The 22,059-nt window shown below is 38.5% G+C and overlaps 1 protein-coding gene across 1 annotated transcript in view; it reads left to right on the forward strand.

The window, feature by feature from the left end:
• The first annotated feature begins 3,191 nt into the window (after window positions 1–3,191).
• LOC107740631 (rap guanine nucleotide exchange factor-like 1) overlaps window positions 3,192–22,059 on the forward strand; it is a 40,738-nt gene continuing 21,870 nt past the window's right edge. Inside the window, exons 1-2 of the mRNA XM_016553111.1 lie at window positions 3,192–4,288; window positions 20,313–20,391. Coding sequence (XP_016408597.1) covers window positions 3,907–4,288; window positions 20,313–20,391 — 461 coding nt within the window. The 5' untranslated portion in view covers window positions 3,192–3,906. The remainder of the gene's footprint in view (window positions 4,289–20,312; window positions 20,392–22,059) is intronic.

The raw sequence follows: 22,059 nt of genomic DNA on the forward strand, positions 1-22,059 counted from the left end.
CAGTGTATGTGTGTATATGTATATATATATATTTTTCTTTTTTTCATTTTTGTCTTTTTTATAATTTATGAAATATACCAATGTATATACCAATATACCAATTGTATATGAAAGACCAATATATGTCTGTTTTTAATCATAAAAATGGCATAAAATGTCTGTGAATTCCTAAGTTTGATATTCATTCATGTCATGCAGGACCTCATCTGGCTTTTGAGTTAATTTATTTAAGGGTTCATTATCCCCTAAATTCTCCTGTTGAGAGCACAGAAAACCTTATATAGTCATTTGCACGACTTTGATGGCAAGTCTAATGTTGTTGTGGGGGTTCTTGTGATGAAGTCATAGACTGTGCATGTTAACATCATGTCTGTCATCTTCAGAGAAGGTCATATGACTAAACGGCATGACAAACACTTGACCGTGTCATTCTTTTGACACTCACACATCCACATCTGACAGCGGGCCTAATGCAGTGTACTTCCTCATATAAGAGGCCACAGAAACCTCAGAGGTAGAAGTGGGAAAAAGTGAGGGATGACCTGTGGTGAGATAAGCAGGGAGAAGCCACTAACCGGGAGACTTACTAGAATAGATAAGTGCATAAAAGTGGAGAGAACAAGTGTGTTTGTTATTTTAGTTCTGTGACCAACGGATGACTGCAGTGGTTCACCCGATGTGTGATTTCCACTTCTCTGCAGCATGGTTTCACTCTCATTTCCATGGTGACAATGAGGACCTCTACTGACGCAGAGCTAAATTTATACCAGCTGCACTTTTTTTACGACCTGCAGTTTTGAGCTTGCAGACATGGCTTAGTGAAATCACACACATTGCTCAAAATTCAACTGGATCATATGGGATGTAGCTAAAGTGCATTTCACCCTGCCTAACTTCAGCACGTTTGTCTGTGTGATGTCACAGAGGGCGGAAATACCCATTCTGTGGTTTTGCAGTGAGCAGTCATCGCATATGATGTGTGGAAGAAGATCTAACCGCTGATGAAAGAGTTCATCTGGGTTCATCAAGCAGTTGATTCCCTCTTTTACTGATCAGAGACCATTTCCACTACAATTGACCAAATGACCTTTAAAAGAATAGTTGACCAAAACATGAAAATCTGCTGAAAATGTACTCACTCTCAGGCCCGGCAAGATGTAGATGAGATTAGAAAAACTTAGCATTACATCACCATTGGATCCTCTGCAGTGAATTTGTGCCGTCATACTGAGAGTTAAACATCTGATAAAAATGTCACAATAATCCACAAGTAATTCGCATGATTCTAGTCATCACTTAACATCTTATGAAGCGAAAAGCTGCTTGTTCTTAAGAAACAAATCCATCAAAGCATTTGAACTTTATATTTTCACTTCTGTTTAAAATACCAGTCTGTAATCCATTATAACACTCCCTCCCAAAAAAAAAAAAAAAAAAAAATTCCCTGTTGTCCTCATATCAAAATCCAGTGACATTTTTCACATATATCAGTAGTTTTGGACTGTTTTCGCTTGTGAATGGTGCTTGATCTGTGCATATTTCCTGATTCAGACAAGACAACTTTTCACTGGAGAAAGCAATATTATGGATAGAGGACTCGAATTTTAGCAAGAAGCAGTGATTTGAAGTTCAAATTGTCTTACTGATGGTGTTTTTTTTTTTTTTTTACAAACACTGAGCGTTTTACTTCACAATATGTCAATTGATGGACTGGATTGGTGTGGATTACTTGTGAATTATTGTGATGTTTTTATCAGCTGTTCGGACTCTTATTCTGACGGCACCCATTCACTGCAGAGGATCCATTGTTGAACAAGTGATGTAATGCTACATTTCTCCAAATCTATTCTGATGAAGGAAAAAAATCAGGTCATTTTAGATGGCCTGAGGGTGAGTAAATTTTCAGCAAAATTTCATCTGTGGATGAACTACTCCTTTAATATTATATAACTAACATAAGATTTAGTTTTATGCAATATTTGATTTGTTTTGTGAGTTTTATTACAAAAAGTCAGGCCATACTGGTAATGCTGTACAACAATAGTTTCTTTATGTGTTTTATAAACCACATATACCTCATTCATTTTTCAAAATAGCTAATCTATTAAGCAGATTAACCACATTTGGTTTCTATTCCCATATGTTAAAATGATCCTGCATTCAATTAATTGCCCAGCATAGTGCGGTCACTGCCAGTCACCGGATCCCATATTTACCCTTCATAGGTGTCTTGGGATACTGTTTCCTGACAGACGTTTGAACAAGACACCATGTATGGCCTGCTAAATGTAACTTAATACTGATAATGAAGTTGCTTACCCTTTTGGCTCACAACTATAACCCACTCGTACCTTGACCAGGCCCGAGGTCTTATGGTGTCTGTGCTTGTCTCCTAATAAGTGCCTTTGATTAAAGACTCTTAAATGCAGTGTGTTTTCATGAAGTGGTTGTGGAGGAGATAACGCCTTTTTGTGCTTTCCAGCTGGGCAATTTGAAACCATACAACTGGCCAACTGCAGACCTAAATGAGAACAAGCCACATGCCAACTGTAATTGATACAGGACTTTAGTCTCAGGTTCTTCCTTAATTAATTTTTATGCTTTTGAAATTAGTTTGTTATCTTTATGTTTTATGTTTTTTTTTAAAACCTATTTTGCACTGTTTTTTATTATTTGTTTTCCACAACATTTCCACTGTTATATAGAACTAATGCCAATGCACAAAACGTTCTGTCATTCCGTACAAAATTGTACATACTTTTAAAAATAAATGTTCCCAAAGGGTGTTTTTGCAGGAGTTTTGATCATAGAAGAATTCTTTGTACTTAATATTAATTTAAACAGTTTAGGGGTAATAGCCTTTTAACTAATTTATTCTGTTGCATATAAATATTGCAATATCTAGACACATAGCACAAATAAAGTGTAGCCTATAAACACAGTGGTATTGTTACCAATAAAGTAAATAGTTGAACAGTTCTTCAATATTTCGATACCACGTGTAATAATGTCACATTTTGACCCGGATGATTAAAACAAATGGAAACGCGTATTCAAATGCTCTGTCTTTGTGGGTTCTTCGTCGTTAGTATGTGAGCTTGTGACTGCAATTGCTGCAATTCAAAGCAATTGAGCAATATCTCTTGACACCACCAATAACACACGCACTCAGCTGCAGAGAAGGCGGGTGGAGAGAGAGAGAGAGAGAAAGAGAGAGAGAGAGTAGTCTGTACTGTATGTGAGAGCGACGGAGCGCAGTATTTGTGCGGACTCGAGGCGCAGAGACAGTCGGTACCGTGAGAGAAAAACAAATACGGATTCCACTGAACCGCGATACCGCTCCAGACGCGAAATCCTCATCAGCATCGAGTCGTCTGCGACAGGAGCGCGTTTCTTTCAGACCTGCCGCGGTAGAGACGATTAATTTATATGGTCCAGCATCTTGCCAGAGACTGATTTATATATATGCATATGCATTATTAAGATATACTTGCTGCTGTTTTTATCTTTTGTGTCTGATTATTCGTCTAATTAACTCATCGATCAAGGCTTCGTTGACAGTGGCAATGGTAGTAGTACACATATAGCCGCCTTCTCGAGCTGAAGGACTGCAGTGCCAGGAGGACGGGTTTCCCTGGGATACGTTTTTTTTTCTTTTTCTTAGCGTAGTAAAGACTCGATCAGCATCCACTTGTGTAACGGGAACACTGAACATGGCCGTGTTTTATTCTTGACACCTTAACACAAACGGAGAAGAATTTCTTCAGGCGTTTTCCAAACCGCGCTGGGATCAAGCATTAACCAGCTATGATGTAGACGCTCACGTCCATACGGTCACCATCAGTGTTCATTATTGAGTATTAATTAGGATCAACCCAGGGCCTTCTTGCGATTTCTGTCATCAAAATGCCGGCTGGAATGAAGCCTCTTGAAAAATTCTTGAAGAAACAGACCAATGCGCTCACTCGGGCGGGTGGTTTTGGGGAGAAGGCCACCGGCACCGGGGCATCCAGGCGGCGGGCCAGCCTGTCCCGTGTGGTGCCGTTCTTCAGGGAGACGTCTCCCGAGAGCGGCCCGGCGAGGGAGGTGTTCAGCCCGGAGACCGAAGAAGCGCCGTGCTGGCCCTCCACCACTGCGGACATCAGGAGCCCGTCGCTATCCAGCGACGAGCAGAGCTCCGAGGCGAGTCTGGACACGAACTGGACCCCGCTGCCCGCGGACACCGCGGAGAACCTAGCGCTGGCGCTGCTGGACAGCGTGGCGGGAAAGCGGTACGCCACCTGCACAGGTGAGACGAGTCCACTGATCATGCTCCACTGACAGATCTTCTCTGGCGGATCTTTGAAGAGCAGGTCGTTTACTGAAGAATATTGTAATATCGTTTCTTTGCGTTGCTATGGCGCACTGTGGTGGGTTACAATAATAATCGTTTCCGCAAGGCCTGGCTATCGCGATTATCGGCTTATTGCTTTTTTCTTTTTGCTATTATTGTGTACTTTAAATTCACTTTCTCTTTATTTTAATATTCACGCGATGTCGCATATTTTTAGTTCGCGGATTGCACGAATGTGACGAATTTAGCGCAGACATAAATCAATCTAGGCTACTGCATAATATTTCAATAATCAGTATTAGCCTATGGTGATATAGGCCTACAATTTAAGTTGGATATAAGTGTAAGAGAAATATTTCAACATTTGTGAACGTTTTAATATTCTAAGCGCCATATTTGTTTACGAAGCCTTAAAGGAAACATACATTATTGTATGATTCTAAGTTTAATGTGAATATGTAGCCTATCTTTTTTCATAAATGTGTTTGTATGTTTACAAAGAAAGTGACATGAACAAATACATCGCGAATCGCTATTACTTTTTATGGATATTTGCTGGATACATTTTCACAATCACGATAATAGGCTAGCCTACTAGTTCCGCTAATGAGCTACTCCTTTTTTTAACTTTTGTACAAGATTTTTAAATTGTTGGCCGTTTTATCACTTCTTGTAATTTTTTGTCTTTTTGTGTCATGCCACAAACTGTTTTTAATATGTTAAAAACAAGTAAAAAAAAGTTTAAAAAAAGTTAAAAACCATATAAATTAATAAAATCAACATGAAAGGGGACAAAACATTTTACTTAGGGAATGTGGTGCTTTGGAGTAAATTGTTATATTCAACAAGAAAACAAATGCAAAGCATTAATTTTATTTAAATTTACTTGATTAAAGTGTGAAAAGTGGGTGTGTCGAACCACAATGGAACCAGACTTTAAAGTTGGAATAAATATAACCAAACTGATTCCCTTAAATTTTCTCGCCTCACAGCTGCATTTTTGTGAAAACCTGTGTTGTGTAAACAGAATCACACTTGACAACTAGTTGTCTGTTATATAATATAATGCGGTAGCACTTCTGTTATTTACTTTAGTTACCATCCCTATGGTTACAGATGTTAGTCACTGCTATTACAAAAATAATTAGTTCATACAGACAGTATTTGGGCCATATGAACAACACAGTTTGAGTTTCACACCATTGAGGAAAATAAATCTTGTTGTAGCCATGATTATATGATCTATAAATGCATTTCATAGCCTCTTTATTTCACAGAAATGTGACTCGACAGTGGACCACTGTATTCTAGACAGGCAGTCAAGGTTAGTCGTAAACCTTGAGTTTCATTGAGTACTGACAACATTTAAAAGGTCACATCAAAAGGTCACACATAGTGATGTCATAAAACAGTGCTTTCACATTTGTCAATAACAGACCCAATCACTAAATGAGGAACTGGCTGGGGAATATCTTCAAACAGGGCGGTGCTAGGGTATTTCCTTGGCTATGGGAAAGCTTATGTCAAGAGAATGAAAACATTAAATGTTTCCATGGTGTTTTCCTTTGTGTCTTTCCTCAAATTGGTGTTACGGATGTTTCATGAACCGACAAGCCACTGCCACCCACACCTGCCACCCACAAACAGCACTGAGCACCTGTATGCAGAAAACACCAGGAACGAATCAATTCCTGTTCCAAGTGAGGGGATTTCTATTGTAGTCTCAGACAAAGGATGCTTTACAGGGAAATGACAAACTGAAGATTTGTGATGGGAATGGGATGTCTTTAACATGTGCATACATGTTACCTGTTCCTGTAAGTCACAGGACTTTTATGCTATGAAGAATGGCTCTCCGACACATTCATTGGCAGTGATGCTTTGCAGCCACAGTGCAGCAGTTCGCACTGCACATGTGCATTAGAGTGTTTTTGTGAAGTAACCATGGAAACTGGAGGGATTTCGACAGTATGCCGGACCGGTGCATAAAGAGAGAATTATGCTTGATGTGAAATCGATGGCCAGACGGTCCGTTTGCCTTGGTTCAATGCGTTATTAGGATATGCGGTTACTAATAAAATGTCCCATTTTTATAGACAAGGTAAATGATGATGACGGATAGTTTAGTTTTTTTTTCTTTCTTTTCATTGGACTGTTCTACCTGTGTGAATAGTAGAAAGGTGAGGAAAGGTTTATGCGCACATCAAGCTAAATTGAGGTAGACTATGTGTAATAAAGCAAAAGCTAAAAACCCAGAGGCATTTGAAGGACATGCAGAATTTGAAGTCTTTATTTGGAATTTTGCATTAGAACTGAATTTCCTTAATTTGTAAACATGAAATACAAGGAAACAGCTTGAAATATTACATTAATGATTCAGAATCAAAAGTTCACTCAACATGCTTCATTTCTTTTCAAAACAAATTCTATGTGAGCCCTTGATAACCTATAAACTGATGCCTCGACCTAAACTATCATTCAATTTGGGCACTTGACAGCTCATGTCTCTCTTCCTCCGTTGGAGGCAATTTTAAGCAATTTATCTTGAACCTCTGCTCTATATCTAGAACAGATCAGAGAGATTTCAATTTCATGTCACAGACTGAGACATTTGGCCTCATTCTCAACCTGTTTTACTTTTTTATGTGAAGGGGGATGCCTTGCCTCTTGATAAAACTGACATTTTCTCTGCAGTTTGTCACTATCGAGGCCCCTGGAAATTTTGAAAAAGTGCCACTAATCCTGGATTAGCCAACAATGGGCTTGCAATTTGTCTCATCTAGTTTTGTTGTCCATGGAGTGACTGTGGATTACGGACTGAGGGAAGTCCACTGATCCAGGGTCAAGAGGTAACACACTGAAATAAGACACTGCTTGCATATCAGTTCTGATGCACAGTCAATTCATCAGCGTTAAGACAAACAGCCCAGCTGTTGACCGAATGAGTAACTGTAGACGGATGCACTTTGTAGATGCTTCTACATTTTGGATCCCATCTTTGCAAGTTAAAATGACTTTGAAATACCCTATACATAAAAATAATGGTTCCATATGCCATAGAAGAACCATTTTGGATTCCCCAAATAACCTTTCAGTGATTAATTCTTAAAAGAACCAATGTAAGAAGAACATTTAAAAAAAATTAAAGAACATTTTTCCAGTATAAAGAGCCATTTGTGCAATAGACAGATTCCATGGATGTCAAAGGTTCTTCCTGTAAACATCAATGCCAATTAAGAAACTTTATTTTTTAGAGTGTATATACTTTTATTACCTGTATATCTTGGGTTTTATATGTGGAATCCACAATTCTCAGGAACCTAATTTAGAGCTCTTCCAAGACAACACACCTACAAAACAGCTTTATCTCTGGAATGTGCACGGACACCTCATGAGTGTGTGTAATGACTGCAGTGTGTAATGGAGTGATTTGGTAGGGCTCATTGAACCGAGATTAGCAAGTTGATCATTACATAACTTTGTTTAACTTTAGCCCTTCCAGTTGTGAGCCAGAGGCAACAGTAGGTTTGTTTATTAAAAGGTTTGGAATGTTAGCATGTTAGCTCAAGTTGCCCCTCCTGGTAGGTGATGTAACTACACCATTTGGCTGCAATGTACACTCTTAAAAATAAAGGTTCCAAAAGGGTGTTTTTGCAGTGATGCAATTAGAAGAACCATTTTTGGTACCAAAAAGAACCTTTCAGTGAACAGTTCCTAAAAGAACCATTTTGAAGAACATTTAAAAAATCTAAAGAACCTTTTTCGACTATAAAGAACCTTTTCTGCATTTGAAAGGTTCCATGCATGTTCATGTTTCTTGATAGAACCATTGATGCCTATAAAGAACCTTTATTTTTAAGAGTGTACATCACATTGTCTTATCAACTAGTCAGTTGATTAACTGATTTAAGTTTCACAGTTAGTTGTAAGCTGTAAGAGTCTGCATTAAAAAGAACCGGTTCATTAGTCATACATTTGATAATCAGACTGCACAGTTTGCGCTGTTTGTTTTTGATTCACTAAAAATAATCGACTCAAATGAATCACTCGTTCAGGACAACTTGCATATCAATCCTAAAGCACAGTCAATTCATCAGCGTTAAAACAAACAGCACAGCTGTTGACCAAATGAGTAACTGTAGACAGATGCACTTTGTAGATGCTTCTACATTTTGGATACCATCTTTGCAAGTGAATATTGTGAATTTAATGACTTTGAAATATTAAAACCCTAGTATATGTACTTCTACTTAAAAATAATGGTTCCATATGCCATAGAAGAGCCATTTTGGATTCCCCAAAGAACCATTCAGTGATTAGACCTAGTTCGTAAAAGAAACAATAAGCTATGCATTTCACTAAAACGAACCGGTTCATTAGAGTCATAAGTTTGGGTATCAGACTGCACAGTTTGTGCTGTGTGCTTTTGATTCACTAAAAATAATTGACTCAAATGAATCACTTGTTCGGGAGTCGGGACTCTGACAACTTGCTTATCAGTCCTGATGCGCAGTGCACCTTTCATTGCACCATGTTTGATTTACTGTAATTGACTACCACACTGTTGTCTGTTTTGTGCTGTGATTTCACTCAAGTAGCGTCGTTGTGGCGTCACTGTATATCCGCACAGGCGGAATAATGCATGTGTGAAAACCACGAACGAAGCCAAATGCCATTCTGTATTTTTTAAATAATGAATGAAAATTTGTTCTCGGTTCCAGCCATACTCTTAAAAGCCTTTTACATCTCAAGATTGTTAGTAGTGAATGTTTGGGACTGTGTGCGTTCTTGTGGTGTCAATCAGCATTTTCATGACGTAATTTTCCTGTGGTTCCACAGTGATGGCATTTGCAGCTCAGAAGATTGGCTCAAATAGTTCTGTAGTCATATGCACAAAGATTTCTTCGGGTATTATTAATATTATATCTGATTTGCATTTTCATCAAAAGCAAATGAAGGCTTATAAAGATGTAGGTAGTCTCTGGACTGAGGCCTGGTTGTATAAGGACCACCCCACTCTCCATGTGCTGCTTTCCTGTGGGCCGAAACTATCCTGAGGGTTTTTTAAAGAATCTTCAGCAAGAGAGCAAGAGTGGAGAAAGAAATAAATGCATGGAGGGAGAGAGAGTGTGTTTGTGTAGGAGGAATGCTGGCATTTTTTTTTCTTTTGAAAAGAGTGAGGGATTAGAGTGGAATGGCTGCCCACTCACTAGTCTCCCTTTGCAAGGCTTTACATAACATCATGAGGAAAAGCGAGATCTCTCTCTCTCGTTCTGTGTCTATCACTCTCTCACCCCCCTTCTTCTTGATCCTTAATGGTTAGCCCACTCATTTAGTGCTTATCCACGCACCTGGGCAGCGCTCTGCTGAAGAGTAGCTACGGTGTCCACCTCGACGTTGTGCTTTTTGAATTTGTTTATTTTGATGTATGTTAATGCTGCAGAACTGATGTATTTGTGGAGGGGGTGGTAGTATACAGTAGGGCATTTTCAAGTGCTTGTTATATGGTGTGATATATGTGACTCGTTTGCACTGTTCCTGCATAGGCAACTTTTGCTACAACTCAACGCTCAAGCAAATAGAGCTCACAGTTGATTCCAAAACAGTTTGGCATTATCTTGCAATGCTATAATTCTCTAAAAAGCAAAATCATTTTTTATGCATTTGGTAGATGCTTTTAAATAAAATGCCTTTTGGTGCATTTAGTGTACACATTTGATCAGTTAATGCAAACCCATGGCCTTGTTTTTGCTACTGCAAAACTGTTTTAAGAACATTTTGCTAAGGTTCCTATTAAGTTATGAAAACATTATTTCTGTTATTACGTTATAGAATGTTCCCAAATGTTGGAAACAATTGTTCATTTTAATTTGTATTGAACCTTTTAATCAATATTTTACAGTGCTGCACGGAATATATTTAGAATCCACCATATATATTTAGAATTTTTTCTCTGAGCTCGGCCCAGTGCATTCTGGGATTGCCTTTGGATGCATGTTGTGCTGCCTCAGAATTTAGTGGAGAAACATACTTTTTCCAAATAAATGTTTTTAGATGCTATTTTCTCCATGTTATGAAATGGATATTTGTGTGAGCATGTTGGGTTCTCCTAGTCCTCTTAGCAGAAATGCTCCTGTGTGAAGGAGCCTCTCTTGGTCTCAGCACCTGTTCACATGGCAACTGGCGCCTTCAGAGGAGGTGGAGGTGTAGGAAGATGAGGGAAATGGAAGGAGGGAACAGAGGGAGAAGTGGAAAGCAAGTGTTAGAATTATGCAATGTCTTTTAGGGCACATTATGAGGTTTTTGAATTGGAAACATGTTGAGCGCAGGCTAAATTGCTCTTTGATGCCCCTAGTAAAATTTGTTAACCAACTCTTAAAGATTTTTTCAATGTTTTAAAACGTTTTTGTTATATATTTGTGTATATGTATATATATATATATATATATATATATATATATGCACTACTGTTTAAAAGTTTGTGTTTGGTAAGATTTACTTTGAAAAAAGTCTCCTATGGTCATCAAGTCTGCATTTATTTGATCAAAAATACAGTAAAAATAAGTAATATTATGAATTTTTTTTACAATTTTAAAATAACTGTTTTCAGTTTGAATGTATTTTACAATGTAATTTATTCCTGTGTTGGTTAAGCTGATTTTTCAGAGTCTTCAGTGTCACATGATCCTTCAGAAATCTAATATGCTGATTTGATGCTCAAGAAACACTTATTATTATTATTATTATTAATGTTGAAAACAGCTGTGCTGCTTAATATTTTTGTGGAAACTGATAATTTTTTTCAGGATGAATAGAATAATTTTTGATGAATACAAAGTTTAAAAAAACAGTATTTATTGAGCCTTTATTGTCACTCTTGATTCATTTAATGTATCCATCGATTTATATGTGCGTGTGCATTTGTGTGTTAATGTTCAATCCGAACCGAAGGAAAGTGTACAAGCAGTCCACTGTTGCTATGGTTACCTCGTCAGATGAACGCTATTTCGGGTTGCGAGTGTCTGTTTACCGCAAGGTGAAAATTCATACTTATATTAACTTGCGATCTTACTTTAGTGGTTACTGATGTTTGAAAACCCTGGTGATATACATACATTTAAAACAAATAATCATTTTGTTTTGACCTTCTTTTGGTGGCTCATGTCTTGTTTTAAGCATCATATCCCCTTTGCAAACCCCCATAATTCATGCCCTAATTTTAGTGCAGAATATCACACTCCAGCTACATAGACACAATTTTTGAAAGCGATTATAAGGCGCCACTTCTGATCTCTCTCTCTTTCTCTCCGCTCTTTTCATTCTGCATTACAAAAACAGCATTGCAGTCAGTGCGAGTCAGAGGCTGAATCAAACCATAGCAAATGCGCCACGTGATGCCCCTTTGAAGTGACATTATAGAGGTTGCTCTTTTTCACCACGCAGTTTGCACACTCAAACACACATGTGCACATGCACACACAGATGGCCTCGAGCTCCCAGATCAGTGGCTTGACCGACAGCCCTAATAACAGCCTGAAAACAGCCTCCTGCTTGCTAGAGAGAAGGATGTGATTAGCACACAGTGATCACTCCCACCAAGAAGCAGTCGCACATGGAAAGCCTCCTTCCGAAGCAGCTTACCAAAGAAGATACAGACCCTTCGAGCAGCTTCTCATGCTTTTAGATCACAGGCATAAACAGTAATGCAGAAAGCGACGAGCGTATTGAGGAGTAATATCAATCACCGCATACTATAATGGCGATGAAGTTAATTCGTTCAGTTCTTTCACTCTAGTGGAGGAGGGCAATGATTATATACAGGACCGTTTAGAAACAGAGCCATAGAGGAGCTTTTAGCTTTGATGATCATCTTAATCAAACATGTGTTAGATGCTATTTTGAAGTATTGGGGCCGTTCTCGCTGTGACGATAGGCTGGGTGTGTGATCTCTCTTCGCCTGCAGGAAAAAGAGCCATGGGAGGCAGAAAGTGACACATTTTTCATAAGAACGTTTATGCGTATCCAGTGTTTTACAAACACAGGCTGGCTTGAGGATGTTTACTATGTGTATGGCATGTGTGATAACCTTTTAAATACTACAGTACTTGACATTTTACCCAATTTTCTTTCTTAGTAAATGTTTTCATTGTTTATGGTTAATCAGTGTATGTTTTATGTCACTGAAAATACAACTTTCTGCAACACAGAAATTTATTTTCTGTTGATGTAACCAAGACCATGCATGGACAGGGAAAACTAATATTAACCAATAATGCATACACACACACACACACACACACACACACATATATATATATACAGTATATATATATATATATGGCTGTATTTATTTACCTAAAATTCAGTAAAAACAGTAATATTGACAGTAATATTGTGAAATATTATTACAACTTAAAAAGTTGTTTTCTATTTGAATATATTATAACATTTAATTTATTCCTGTGATGCAAAGCTGAATTTTCAGCATCATTACTCCAGTCTTCAGTGTCACATGATCTTCATGTGACACCCCAGTCTGAATAAATGTTCATACCATTTTTGCAGACATTATGTGATAAAACTGAACACATTTGAGTTCAATAAATGCTGCAAGAAAATGTGCAAAATGCCTTAAGTAATAGCAGCATCAACCCTCTGCCTCCAGCGTTATCGCATAATTTGAGAGCTCGGTTCAGGGGTTGTGCACATGGTATAGGCAAACAAAAGGGTGCAAAATGAATCCATTACCTTTGCTGTGGGTTTGGATTTGTTTGCATGGGTGTTGTTCACTGATATTCTTGTTGAGATCTGTCGTGTCGTGCTTTCATGTGGGCACATCTTGGCACTGATGTTGTTGAGCTATTAGAACTACACCTCTCTCGTTTTCATCTTATGTAATACCAGTTGCAGAGGTTTCAAATCATTTCTCCCATCTGACCAGAGAGCAGACTTTAAAAATGCTTTTTGTGAGTCCTGATCTAGGAACAATCTCTCCTGGGGCCAGTTTGAACTGGGTTAGACCTAAAAAAGTGGCATGCTTCTAAATTCAGCAAGCTCTGTTTTAGTTTACAGGCCATAAGGTGTTTTTTTGTGCTAGGCTGGTGGCTTGACATGGACTCTTTCTTGCTTTTGTCTTGCTTTTGCGCATGTATTTTCATTTGCACCTGCTTTCTTCTTTCCAAACTGTATGGGAAGTTTTCACCACGAGCATTCATTTCAAAGGATTGTTTCAGGAATAGCGGCGGTCCTCCAGTGGCGTTTGTGTATTTACTTATAGTTGGCGGCCCGCCAGAGGAGATTTGCATGTGAATGATGGTGTTTTGTGTTACGAGCCAAAGAAAAGATGGGAGTTGAAGGGTGAAATGCCTCCCAGAACGGACGGATTTTAAAGCAGATACGAAGAACGAGCACATACAGCCTCCGAGAATGAGCAGAGACCTTCAAAACACACACGAATGCGCACACACGGTGCTTCATGCCAAAAGGCACCAACGTGAGCGAGGGAGAGATGAAGAAAAGACGGTGTGAGGAAGAGAAAGGAGAGCATGCGTGGGTAGTGGGGGGTTTAGATGTGATAAGGCCTCCATGGTAACAGAATGTCTATCATGGTTTATGTAACGCCACCCTGGTCCTCTCCATTACGCTCTCCTGAAATCCCAGTCTCACATCTCCAGCTGATTACAATCTACATTGACCACATCCGTGCAGCTGGGACGCTCAGCCCATTTTTCTGACAGCCGTTTATTGAGCGTGAACCCCCGTGACCCCTAACTTGGAGGTGTCCCAGTATCTAAAAAACATTTATATATGAAAATGAAATTGCTCGAGTGATGCTCTTTTTGGTCTTTTAGCAGACCGGAAGGAGTTCTTAGTTATGTTTCATTTAAGTATCTGTTGTTAGGAGTTGGCCAATTATAATTACTCTTCAGCTCTTTCTATGAAGTTTACAAAGTATGTAGGTCTAAATGCATTAACACGATTAAGTTCAAGTGAGCTTTATTGTCAATCCGCTATATGCGTAAATGGAGACTGGCGTTAAAGGCATGAGGACATAAGTCAGTCTGTAGTGAAATATATAATATAATATCTAAAAACAAAAAGTACAAATCTAATCAATTCCATTTTGATATGTTTATTTGTTTTGATTTGCCCTAAAATACGGATGACCCATGTAATGTAAGGTTTCATAGAGAAATCTCAGACTTCTGACCACAAACTTTGCTATCTTGGCAATTCTGAGCACAGTTTGAGAAATGATTGGGAATAAAAACTTTTTAGAAACTCTAGAGAGACACTTGTGAGATTATTGGCATATAAGTAAAGGGATAGTTCACTCGAAAAGGATAATTCTGTCATCTTTTACTTCTCATGTGGTTCCAAACCTTTATTACTTTTTTATTCTGTGAAACATAAAAGAAGATATAAAAAAAAAAAAAAAATGTCTTAGCGTTTTTTTGTCCATGCAATGAAAGTCAAAGGGGTCCATCCAAAATGCTGTTTGAACCAGAGGCATAGCAATAGGGCAGGCAAATAGTATAAATAGTATCTAATTGTTATTTACACTTATTGTCTTTATAATAGAAGATGCAATACAATACATTTTAGATAAAAAAAATAAGCACTTTAATGATTTTAAAAATATATAAATTTATGTTCTGTTAGATGTGTTTTGACTACTTTTTGTATGTAATTATGTCTCTAGGGGAAAAATGTTCTTTTAGAAGGGCCTCATTGATTCATTTTGCCTAGGGCCCCCTGCATTTAATGTAGGTTCACCTCTGGTTTGGACAATGTATTTTGTGTTTTGCAGAAGATATAAAGCATACAGGTTTGAAATGGCATGACATGGTGACAGATTTTTCATCTTTGGGTGAACTGTCCATTTAAGCAAAAGTCTCCATTTGCTCTCCATGTGATCTTATTCGTGTATCGGAGATCTTATGAGATCTCAGTCGTGATTTTGAGCCTCTATGGACAGAGGAGAATAAGAGCTCTGCCCTAGTGTTAAAACTTCAAAACAAAGATTGTGAAATGAGTTTGATCCCAGTTTAGTCTCATCAAGGTCATTTTAGCTGAAACTGAAAGTCTTCTAGACAGCCTTCAGCTGCACACACCCCGTTTCCTCCCATCGTCTGAAGGCAGCAGGATTATGGTGTTTTCAGTTGCCAAGAGCTTCTCTTGACCTTAAGATGAAAAGAAAGGGAGTGCTTTTCACTTGTCTGAACGATGGGTGTTCAGTACGTGTGATGGGTGTCTGTCTGAACTCCCTCTTGCATTTCGATCTCACTGTGCGAGAGCATGTGCTGGTGTAGAGAATACATGTGCAGTTTCTATATTTGACAATGATCGTGTGTGTGCATGTGCTTGTGCTTGTGTGGGTATCTGGATGTGTGTGTGGTGTGTGCATGTGGGTATCAGGGTGGGTGTTGGATTTTGCTCTATTCCCACTCTTGTCATTTAAAGAGATGCGCTTTGTGCCAATCTGGGCAGGAGATTTGGTACACTTTGAGCTCTATCATAATGTAAACTAGTGAGTCGAAAGAGGGAAATGCTTGAAAGAACGCTGGAGAATGTGGGGGCCGTCAGAGAAAGAAGGGATTAAATAAAGAAAAAAGCATGCGAGGCGGAAAGGTGTCATATTTGCGTCTTCTGTGCCTCATCTTCATGCTGATTTATATTTCCAAGCTAAACATCAGCACTGACTACCTATTTACCACTCAAGGTAGGTACATGCAATGAAAGTCAAAGGGGTCCATCCAAAATGCTGTTTGAACCAGAGGCATAGCAATAGGGCAGGCAAATAGTATAAATAGTATCTAATTGTTATTTACACTTATTGTCTTTATAATAGAAGATGCAATACAATACATTTTAGATAAAAAAAATAAGCACTTTAATGATTTTAAAAATATATAAATTTATGTTCTGTTAGATGTGTTTTGACTACTTTTTGTATGTAATTATGTCTCTAGGGGAAAAATGTTCTTTTAGAAGGGCCTCATTGATTCATTTTGCCTAGGGCCCCCTGCATTTAATGTAGGTTCACCTCTGGTTTGGACAATGTATTTTGTGTTTTGCAGAAGATATAAAGCATACAGGTTTGAAATGGCATGACATGGTGACAGATTTTTCATCTTTGGGTGAACTGTCCATTTAAGCAAAAGTCTCCATTTGCTCTCCATGTGATCTTATTCGTGTATCGGAGATCTTATAAGATCTCAGTCGTGATTTTGAGCCTCTATGGACAGAGGAGAATAAGAGCTCTGCCCTAGTGTTAAAACTTCAAAACAAAGATTGTGAAATGAGTTTGATCCCAGTTTAGTCTCATCAAGGTCATTTTAGCTGAAACTGAAAGTCTTCTAGACAGCCTTCAGCTGCACACACCCCGTTTCCTCCCATCGTCTGAAGGCAGCAGGATTATGGTGTTTTCAGTTGGCAAGAGCTTCTCTTGACCTTAAGATGAAAAGAAAGGGAGTGCTTTTCACTTGTCTGAACGATGGGTGTTCAGTACGTGTGATGGGTGTCTGTCTGAACTCCCTCTTGCATTTCGATCTCACTGTGCGAGAGCATGTGCTGGTGTAGAGAATACATGTGCAGTTTCTATATTTGACAATGATCGTGTGTGTGCATGTGCTTGTGCTTGTGTGGGTATCTGGATGTGTGTGTGGTGTGTGCATGTGGGTATCAGGGTGGGTGTTGGATTTTGCTCTATTCCCACTCTTGTCATTTAAAGAGATGCGCTTTGTGCCAATCTGGGCAGGAGATTTGGTACACTTTGAGCTCTATCATAATGTAAACTAGTGAGTCGAAAGAGGGAAATGCTTGAAAGAACGCTGGAGAATGTGGGGGCCGTCAGAGAAAGAAGGGATTAAATAAAGAAAAAAGCATGCGAGGCGGAAAGGTGTCATATTTGCGTCTTCTGTGCCTCATCTTCATGCTGATTTATATTTCCAAGCTAAACATCAGCACTGACTACCTATTTACCACTCAAGGTAGGTATCAAACTTTTACACGGTTAAGCCACATAGATGTAGATTTCTTATGAAAGCCCGTTTCCACCTAAAACAGGTCACAGAGACAGAACGTAACGTTTAACATAAGAAATAAACTCACATTTTGAGATAAAAAGCTGCGGTTATGAGATATAAAGTTGCAGTTGTAAGATATAGTCACAATTATAAGAAATATAGTTGCAGTTGTAAGATAAAGTTACAATTATAAGAAATATAGTTGCAGTTGTAAGATATAGTCACAATTCTAAGAAATAAAGTTGTAGTTCTAAGATAAAAAGTCACAATTAAGAGATATAGTCACAACTGTAAGATATAAAGTCACAATGATAAGAAATAAAGTTGCAATTATAAGAAATAAATAAAGTTTTAGTTTTAAGATATAAAGTCACAATTTAGAGATATAGTCACAATTGTAAGATCGCAATTATAAGTAATAAAGTTGCAGCTGTAAGATATAAAGTCAAAATTGAGAGATATAGTCGCAACTGAGAGATGTAAAGTTGCAATTATGTGTTTAAGTAGGAAGATAAAAAGTTGCATTTGTGAGAAATAAAGTTGTAGTTGCAGATGCAAAGCTGCAAATGAGAGATATAAAATAACAATTATGAGAAATAAAATTGCAGTTGTGAGATATAAATTTGTATTTACTAGAAATAAATGAACAGGCTTTAATAGTTCCTGCCCAAGGTACAAAAGCACATTTGCGTTTTCCTGTTTTATTGCTTTGATTTACCTTGATGTGCTAAAATTTTATTAGCATAAAACTCATCCTAAATTTGGCTCATATCTGTTGCGTCAAAGCCAAAAGTGTTGAGTAAGGACAGCTGGATGCATTAAACGCTCGTCCTGCAGTGATTCTTCACGTGATTCAGGAATTTACTTGGCTCTTTACAGCAGTTTTGATGCTCTCTGCTCTGAGGGAGGCAAACAGACCCATGCACTGACATAACACATGGCTCAATTACTGCTGCAGCACAGCTTATCGAGAATTATACACTCCCACTCTAATTTAATCTCAACAGCCATGACAAATGCTAATGAAGAGAGATGGTCATTGCCCTAGAAAAGAATGCTTACATTTGACCGGAGGGGCTCCAGTCAGCACTCACAAACACACACACACACACCCGCTACAGTGACTAAAAGTAAAGTTGTGTGAATATATTTCACACCCTCAGCTCTGACACAACACCTCATCATTTCCTCATCAACTTTAGTAGAACTTGTCCGGCACGTATCTTCCCTTTGGTTCCTAACATGTGCCTTCAACGGTTTGCGGCTATCAGAGATGGTAATTAACCCCGTTGACTCCTCCTCCAGTCATTCCGTTCCTGTTTTTCACACTAACTTGACTGCCTCGCCGCCTGCCTTGTCGCCGTTTCTGGCTTTGCATCCTATTTGCTTTTTTTGTGGGTTTTAACTTGAGTCTTTTTGCCTCTGTCTCTCTGCGTACGTCTGTCTTTATTTTGTCTGTGTGTCTCGCTCTCGACCTCTCATCTTTTTTATTTCTCCTAACTCACCGTGCAGCCTCTAAAGTCAGCGTTGCCGTGGCAACTGCAAAAGATTTGCAGCTGCAAAGATGTGGAAGTCTGACTCCAACGTACATATATTTATTCAACAAGTATGACGTTGTGACCTCCTAAAGTGGGCCTTACATGGTGAATAAAATTTGATGCAATAGGTGCTATAATTATAATAATAATATAATTCTTACATACATAAATATATAATACTAATGTTATATGCATTTTATAGTGTTTTATATTTAATACAATAGATAGGTAGGTGTGCATGCTTCCATTATTCCTCACCTGTAACTCTCAAAAGAGGTGTGACTTCACAAAAACATGCACAGAGGTGTGAAGTATGCAGGTTTGAACATGTTACATTTCTAAAATGCACGTTAGAACGCCTTGCGTCCCAGTATCCCGTAATGACAGGAGGACGGTTGCGTAATTTCTCGGTAGTCACAATGAGGAACTCAAGCAAACACGTCTGCACCAATCAGTGATCGGTTGTTGCCTGCAAATCAGTATGCAAAGCAGGGCATGATTGTGGGAATCTTTGCTGTTCAGACGAATGGATCGGCTGAGGAAATTCAACTGACAGTTCAATTCAATTAAATTCATTGTCTGACTGATCCAACGATACAAATTCATTCAGTGTTCAAGCTACTGCTCTGAAATGCGAATGTATTAGTTTAGCTTTGAATATTGGACCCTGTTTTGCTCTAGTTCATGCCTGCTTTGCTTTATTTGCATGACACGTGAAAGCTTTAGCATTTTGAACCGATGTATTTATTTCGTGCTACTGACTTGTTTCTCATTCCTCTCAGCGATCACGTTTTTAATAGTTAAGTATCAATGATTTATGTGCTCCACATTGATCTAACCCAGATACATAATCAGCATCATGTCTTCTCATCAGCCAAAATAGAGTCCTGAAATCCTCACCGTCAAGATGCGCCCCAGATCGAAAGATATTATACACATTTCATTTCACACAGTTTTTCAAAGCGTTGCTCATTCATTATTCTGTTTATAATGTCGTTTTCACTGTTTGTTGACGTTTATGTGAGCTAGTTTGTTCGTTTTTGCTTTCAGCTGCTGTCTTGTACAGGCAGATGTGTGTGTACAGTACATCACTGCATCCAAAGTGGGCCAGAAAGCGCTGTGATTTATTCTACCCACAAACCCACTGTCCTTGAGATGTGTTAGCAGAGGTGAAGGCAGGTTTAACTTTGTTTCTCCACACATACTCACAGAGCGAGCGTTCACAGCCTGTCGAACAAGAACAGCTATGACGAAGTCTGCATGATTTTCCAGTCTTTCCTTGTCTTGCATTGAACTGTCCTCCTCGTGTCAATCTCCGCAACACAACACTTTGTTCAGTCAGACGAACATCAACATCTTGTTGAGTTGTGATGTCACTAATAAGGTTGTGTTCTTCTCTCTGACTCCTTGCAGAAATACTCCTGGATGACTTCATGCTGACGCACCCAATCTTCTTGGCCCCAGACAAGTTCCAGCAGGTCTTGCTTCAGCAGTATCCTTTCCCCTCGCCAGAACCATAAGTGTCAAATGTACACCTCTTAACTTCTGAAAATCATCACTGGACGACTATAACCCTGTCTTAGTGTGATTTATCTGAGTAGAACATGTACCTGGGATCATCATATAGCCTTATTAACCAGTTTTAGGGCTACGGCTGGGATTTAGGGTCTTATCAACATATAATTTCTGTTAGCATTAACATTAAGAATAAAGTTTAGGCTGCAATTTATGATAGGAATGTTGCTTTAGGGCCAGAAGGTCACGTATTTGGTGTGGTCAAGTGGAATAGATTGTATAAAGTATTTTTGATATTTAATTGAATATTTAATTTTTTATTAAATATTTTAAGATTTAACATCATTTAGTTCCTTTTAAATGTATTATTTATTCTTTGTTTTTAATTATTTATGAAAACAGAAGCCTTATAGTACATGATAATGGGAAAAAAGCTGATTGGAGGAAAAAATTTAATTTAAATGCTTTGGTGTTCGCTCGCAAAATTTTGAGTTTTCTCGCAAAACCTTTGCATTTTCTTGGAAAACTTTTGCGTTGTCTAGCAAAATGTTTTGTGTTCCCCTTGGAAACTTTACATTCTCTCACAAAACTTTTAATATGAGGTGGGAGAAAATAATTATATTTCAGTGCTTTTTTGTTCACTCACAAATTTTATTTATTTTTTTTCTCAAAAAGGTTTTGATTCCTGAGAAACTTTGCATTTGTTTGCAAAAGCAATCACTTTGCAAGCAATATATGGTTTTGGGAATGTAATACTTTTGCAAGAAAACGCAAAAGCATTGAAATATAATTTCTCGGCTCATCTAATTTTTTTCTGTCATAATGTCCTCTTAGAGGCTGTTTACTATAGCGTGACATCATATCCTGTTGTCTATATCCATTACAGCGTCTGAAGAAATTTTACATGATCAAAGTATAGCGTGACCACGCTTTAGGGTTTGTCAGACCAATGTTTACCATCTAGACACAACTCAGAACTGGTTAAATCATGTATAACTTGCTAATTGTCTTTCTGTCTCGTTTATGTTATTTTGTTTAAAACTGAATTATCACACAGACAGCTATGCTAGTGTCCTATATGTTCTCCAATCAGATTGTTTACTTCGCAAAACTTCAGAAAAAGCATTTAGCTCTGAATTATCAAGCCGAACACTTGAATGTGTTCAAAACACTTCCAAAACAAACTGAATTATCTGCCAAAAAACAGCCAACACGCACAGCCGAAGAGCCCAGTGTCTTTCTACCGCAGGGGGCTAACAGTCGCACATGCCGTTTAAGATTTGGGTCACAATGATTTACCAATTAGCCGCAATGCTAACCTAGCTCTATCAGACTCTGCGGGCCCAACAACCCCCCCCCATCCCTCAGGACCCATCAGTTGCCTAAATTCAGATAAGAAGAGTGCAATGTGGGGAATGTTTGTTTTTTTAGCTTTAGGCGTTGTGTCAGAGTGTGTATAAGTGTGTGTGTGTGTAGAGGACACCCCTCTCTCATTCAGTGACCTACATTCCTTCTGTGAGTGCCATAGCCCCCTCTACCCAGACCATAATGGCGTCTGAGGGGCTTGTCTGCGGACTTTAAGCACAAAGGTATTCCTGGGGAGGCCCGTCTACATGCCTCAGCACTCCTAATGCAGCGTGTCTGC

The sequence above is a fragment of the Sinocyclocheilus rhinocerous genome, unplaced genomic scaffold (assembly GCF_001515625.1).
Source record: "Sinocyclocheilus rhinocerous isolate Xijiao unplaced genomic scaffold, SAMN03320098_v1.1 scaffold705, whole genome shotgun sequence".
NCBI lineage: Eukaryota > Metazoa > Chordata > Actinopteri > Cypriniformes > Cyprinidae > Sinocyclocheilus > Sinocyclocheilus rhinocerous.